The sequence below is a fragment of the Morone saxatilis genome, unplaced genomic scaffold (genome assembly GCF_004916995.1).
Source record: "Morone saxatilis isolate NCDOM2014 unplaced genomic scaffold, NCSU_SB_2.0 Contig1, whole genome shotgun sequence".
NCBI classification, from domain to species: Eukaryota; Metazoa; Chordata; class Actinopteri; family Moronidae; genus Morone; species Morone saxatilis.
The window spans coordinates 15,720,587-15,726,851 of NW_023339651.1; the positions used below are offsets into that span (position 1 = coordinate 15,720,587).

General features: G+C 41.6%; 1 protein-coding gene across 1 annotated transcript in view; it reads right to left on the reverse strand.

The window, feature by feature from the left end:
- Positions 1-6,265, reverse strand: part of antxr1c (ANTXR cell adhesion molecule 1c) — a 38,813-nt gene extending 32,548 nt beyond the window's left edge. Inside the window, exon 1 of the mRNA XM_035665500.1 lies at positions 5,598-6,265. Coding sequence (XP_035521393.1) covers positions 5,598-5,761 — 164 coding nt within the window. The 5' untranslated portion in view covers positions 5,762-6,265. The remainder of the gene's footprint in view (positions 1-5,597) is intronic.

Consider the following 6,265-nt stretch of genomic DNA (forward strand, 5'->3'; position numbering starts at 1 on the left):
GCATTTGGATTAATAAGATACTACTGCAAGGCTGATTATTTCACCTTCCCCAGCTGGTATTGTTATCCATAAATTGAAAACTGATAGCAATACTGTGGAATTGCCATGTGCAAGAATGTCTTCTAATTAGTGCAAGATGGTTAAATGCAGGCAAACGTTAACGTTTAGCTTATAGGTGAATTCCTTTATCTCCCATATGAACACACCCAAAACCATTCCTTTGGCACCGTGCTCCATATAAAACAGCAAGCTGCTTCCCGTCTGCTCTGAATCAGCAAATATATATCTTAGTACATATATGCAGCAGTATAGAGCTTAAAGGGATACACCAAATGATCACAATGACCATTTTAAGGCTTATAGTTTCATCATTTGAACACTTACGTTGACCAACAAGGAAATCTCCCCAACACTTATAAGCCCAAAAGTCCTGAATTATGCAGACGTCATGTCTCTAGAGTGACTACCATCAGCCAATGGCTCTTCTTTTTGGTTGTATGTACATTTTTGGTACACAGTGGCCAGACTGGATATCTAGACAACTAATAAATGAATTGCCATTACACTTTGTGCAGCCATTTCCCAGATAGCGAATCCTAATAACTTTGGTGATCCGCTGACTATCGCTCTAGTGGTACTTTTTTTATTTGTCCAATACATTGCTTAATGACCTAACTAATGACATTCCCATCAGTCTCAGCTGTAGTGTGTTTAGTGCTAGCAAATGTTTGCATGCTAACACACTAAACTAAGAGCCTGTCCACACGAATACGCGGCCTCACCCAATACGATGATGTTTCGAAAAAAACCTCCGTAAACACCCGCTCGTTTCCAGAAATATCTGCATCCACACGGATTCACTGAAAATGACCGACAATGCTGTAGTACATATGCCAGGCCTGTATGTGGCGCTGTGACGCCGCCACACCAATACACTAAAACCGGAAGAGAAGCCATGGAGCAAAGGTCACACGCTGTTTTACAAAACAAGCCATAACCATGAGTAAGAGGACGCATCATGTTATCTAGCCCGGCCCGCGGCGAGGCTTAAAGCATACAGAGGCGGGGCCTAATACGTCCATCGTTTCGGAAAAAATCTGTTTTCGGATTTTCCCACTCTGGGACCCGTTTTCAAAAAATACTGTTTTCACACTCCGAAAACGCCGTATCCGTCTAGACGCGAGGCCGATACGATAAAGTATTTATCCGGATTCGAAAAAAACTTATTCGTGTGGACAGCCCCTGAGATGGTTGACATGGTAAACACCTGGTACCTGCTAAACATTAGCATGTTAGCTTGTTAGCATGCAGCAGTTAGCACCACTGAGTCGCTAGAACGGCTGTGGACTTGTGTGACTTTATTTAGGTTACAGTAGTTGAGAAATCAGTGAACTGGTGTTGCATGACTGATTGAGAACCATATACCATAAACCACAACTCAGGCATATGATGTCAGATTGTTAACTGCGGTTGACGGGGTGCGTCTATGGGCCATATGTTAGTTAATCAAAACATGATTCTTTATCTTTTATTAGCCACATTTTTCAATCAACACGCTTGTGCTATAAGGTTTCATTAGGAAACCCTTAAGACCCTGTATACCAGTTTTTGCTCCTATATGTGTTAGATGCTCCTGCATCTGTATCCTATTAGTTATTAGAGCCTGTGTATTAGTCTTAAAGTGAGAACATAAGTGAGAACCAACCTCTTCAGTTATTTAGTTGCATTTTTTTAGTCTGTCACCGGTTGTTGTGTTGCTGCGTCTCACCCCTTTGAGCCCTTGTGGGTATTGTAACAACAATACTTTCCTTAAGAATATGACCTGCAGGGCACTTGGCAGTTGAGGGTAGTATGTCTAGCTACAAACCAGATTTTCCAAACCCAGTCCAAGATGTTCCAGATTCAAACTGGCAACCATTCAGTCATTAGACACGTTCACTGCCCTTCGGACTGCAACCACCCATCTGACTCAGAAAGCATTGTCTTACATGTTCGAGCCATGACGTGACATCATCTGCCCTAGTGTGCAATGAATGCCTTTGGAGTCGACTTTATGAGCCAACGCAGCAGTTATCTTCCCTCATTACTGTGAAACTCGTGACTCTTCTCCACCTACAACACAGTGCCCAAGTGTGTTTCTCATTCTTAAGCAAACGGACCCATCCCAGTCCCATCAGGTTAACCATGTGTCTGTACATTTTCTTTCCAGTTAATCACTAACAGCCTTATCTGCAGACATGATATTGGATAATTCTGCAAAGACCCAGATAATGTTTAAAAATGATACTTTTGAACTTTCAGTGCCAATGTTTTTGTTTTTTTAATTAGCAAATGTTAGCATGCCAACACGCTAAACTAAGATGGTGAACATGGTAAACACTGTACCTGCTAAACATCAGCATGTAAGCCGTGTCATTGTAAGCATGTTATCATGCTGACGATAGCATTTAGCTCAAAGCACTGCTGTGCCAACCTACAGCCTCACAGCTAGTTAAGGTGCAGTTAACCAGAAGATTTGTTAGAAAGCAAATTCTTCTTATTTTTTATGTGATCATGAGTGTTCTGCAGTATTGTAGTACAACATGCTACAAATGTTTGTCTACTACTTTAATGGACCTGTGTGTAGGATTTAGTGGCATCTAGCGGTGTACTTGCAGAATACAGTCCCCTCGCTTCACGCTCCCATTTCAGGAATGTAGAATCATGGCTGACTATGTAGAAGAGATGTCTGTCCTTCTGTAAGATAAAAATGTTCTCATTCCAAGGTAACAAAAGCACAGAAAATCTGATCAATGTTCAGGTTGTTTTACACTAATGAAAAATAGCTATGAATATTATATTCCATTTTTCTGCCAATAGATCCTCCTACACGTTACACACCGGACCTTTAAGACTTGTTTATTTCTTAACATGTTTTTTAACATCTTAATAGCACTCACCACAATTTACCAAAGGTTAGACTGAAACACTTTTTATGCACCGGTCAATCCTAAAATTAAATATGGATCTTAATCCCTGATCAAATGCATGTTGCAAGTCTTAAAACTTGTCCTCAGTGTTTGTAACGTTATGTATATATAATATATGTATGTTGGTTTCTTTTCCTAATTTTTGTCTTTTCTTGGAGCTGCTGTGATGCAAGAAAAAATTCCAACTTGATCTGACAATAAGTTATCATCATCATCATCCTCAACAAGGATTTAATTTCCTCAGGGACACTATAGCCTGCATGTGTCCTAAATGATGAAAACAGCTTCCACCCGAGAGGAGTAGCTAATAAGTGACATCCTCTGTGGCCATAATATAAAAAAAACTCTTTTCAACCATAGTGGTCAGTCCTGTCTGTTGTGCTACTCACTGTAAATGAACTTCCTGACTGTTCCAACATTTCTGTGTCTAAGTTTGGCCCTTAGGTCACTTTTATTTTTCAAATTCTTCTGTTGTTATTGCTTTAAAACACAATATGTTAAGCACCCTTTTGTGAGTTACAAAAGGTCTATGACTGTGGGGTTCCAACAACACAACTATACAAGATTCAAACCCTCCAAAGATCCTTGCAGTAGTTGTTTGTGTCTTACATTGATGAAGGAAGGACTGTCACCGTTTCAGTGGACTGAAACCCCTTCTCATGCTCGATCAACCGAGGCAGAGAGTTCAGACTGTGTCTCATAAAACCAACTCAGGCCTGAGGGATGGGATTGAAGGGTGGCTGAAAGAGGTTTCTAATGAGCTTCCTTTGGTTTGAAGTCCGTAGCTAATGTCTAAACCTCATTAGTCACCCCCAGAGTGAGCACCAAAGCACGCAGACAAGCTAACAATAGCATCTGACATTGGGGGGAAAAAAGAATCTGTTTCCTTATTTACAGCATGTGTCAGTGTTTACCGCACTGCCCGAGCCAAATGCAGACCTCCACATCTGGGGAGCAGTCTCATGTTTTGTGTCCACTTCTGCTCTGGACTCAAATGCCAGCAAAAATGTCAAAGGCGCTGTGAAGTTCAGTGGGTGCACCACTTAGGCACTGGTTCCCACTGGGGGCCATCAGTGGCAAAAATGTAAGATACAGCCATCCAGAGGTGTATGAAATGATAAATACAGTCAACTGATGCTAAACTGCATGAGACTTCTCATTTCTCTCAAAAATAGGGCTTTAAAGGTGCTGCGTGCAACATTTTGTTCTCCAAATTAAGACCACATTTTCCATAAATGTTGTTGCTTCCTGCCCTTTCTTGTTTCCCCTCACCACTCCTGGCACTGCTCCATTAGTGCAAGATGAAGGATAAGAGCTGATACAACAATATACTTTAAATGCAGCGTAGAGAATCTGGAGATAAACTTAGACAGATAGAATAGTGGAGCAGTAGAGCCAACCAAGCAAAGCTTTATATTGATCACAGTAAAGCAGAAGTGAGTCCAAGACACTGTTTTGCAAGTCACAAGTAAGCCTCAAGTCTTTGAGTTTCGAGTCCTAAACAAGCTTTAATGCGCTATCCACCTAATGCCATTTTAACAACAGAGTAATAATATAATAAAGAGGGTCTAGGTATACATTATTTTTCTCATACTGAACATGGCACACTTTTTACATAACATGATCTTTGGGCTCGGGGGAAGGTATCAAGCAAGTGAAAGAGTCGAGTTGGTGTTAAAGTCCAAGTCGAGTTGCAAGTCTTTTTTTCAAGTTGACTCTAAAGTCCTTAAATGTGTGACTTGAGTCTGACTTAATCCTCACTACATGTCTGCTCATCAGTTTGTTTGGTTGCAGCATGTGATTCATTTTTACGTCAGATTTGAAAATTCTGCACTTTTTTTCTGTGGGTTTTAGTGGATATTGAGTCCCAACATGGCACACAGGATGATTCCTGTATTGCATTATGTCAGGAAACACAAGACAGACTACTGCACTTTAATGTATATCAGCCATCCAGTGAAGGCACTTAAAGAGAAGCAGGCCCTCTGGAAGCTTCTCCTGCTTTTCTCTGGCATTTTATTTTCTCCCCAGCTATAGTCCAGCACCAAGATGTCACTAAACCACAACATTTTTCCTATGTGGGCGTACAGAGTGGAAATGAAAGAGTGAACGGTGAGCAGTCACTCCGCTAAGACCAAAAAAAAGTCCCTTTAGCAGGGGTGGGAAGGAAAGAGCAGCCTCTTTTGCCTGGAGGAGCTCTATCGTTTTTTCTTCTGCAATGACTAAATGATGTGGACAAAGAAAGAGCTGCTTTGTACGTGCAGAGGGAGAGACGTATCACTCTTGCAGCATCCAAATCGTCACCCCTCTTTTTGCTTGTTCAGCAAACTGTACTCCGCCAGTCAGCGTCATCGCGCGCGCACGCACGCGCAGATGCAGCGGCGCTACTCAGCCAATTTAAACTCGATTAGCCAAGATAAACTTATTTATTATTTAACGTTCTTTTTAATCGTGTCAAAAGCTGGAACTTTCATATAATTCCCCACCTGTTTGGAACCTTAGTTACAGCGTGACACAAAGCAATAAAAGTAACAGGAAAAGTACATTCAGATGTTGTTGCTACCATCCCAGTGATATCACCATTATGCCTTTATGTATAGAGAACAGTTATAAGCTGTTTCCACTTACTTATCAAGCACAAAGTACAGGTCAAAAGCGCCCTGACAGGAGCTCTCCTCCTCCTCCTCCTCCTCGTCTTGCAGCTCCGGCTCGGCTCTGGCGGATGGAGAAGAAAGCAAAAATAATCCGAATAAAACCAGAACAAGACGCATGTTCAACAAAAATCTCGCCATAGTTCCTCGGGGAGAAGAAAAAAAAAGTTAATTCCTTTGTGGATGAAAAGAAACCACAATGCTTCAGCGTCTTCTTACATCCCAGAGACAGTTATATAATTGAAGAGGCAGAGATGCAACGAAGACAAAAGAAAGGATGCAGGCGATGCTTCCGCGTCTCTTTTTTTTTTGGAGCTCAGTTTACAATCATCCCGGTCCAAATGCCAGCTGGAGAGATGCTTTCTCTCACTCAGACTGACTGAAAAACAAAAGTTTCGGGTATTTCAGGGTACTCGTGCAGTTAGCGGGGGTGGGGGGGAGTCTTCAAAACAACCTCTGCAGAAACAAATCCGAACCCGCGGCAAAGGGAGAAATGGATAAAATGATGGAGTGGGTGGTTCGTGAAAAAAAAAAAAAAAAATTAATAAAAGTTTCCTGTCAAAGTGTCAAAACTAGTTTAGGTCTGAAAAAGCCAAATGAAGCTGGGTTAATGCAGAGCAGCGTTGGAGGAACTGGGAGCCCGGG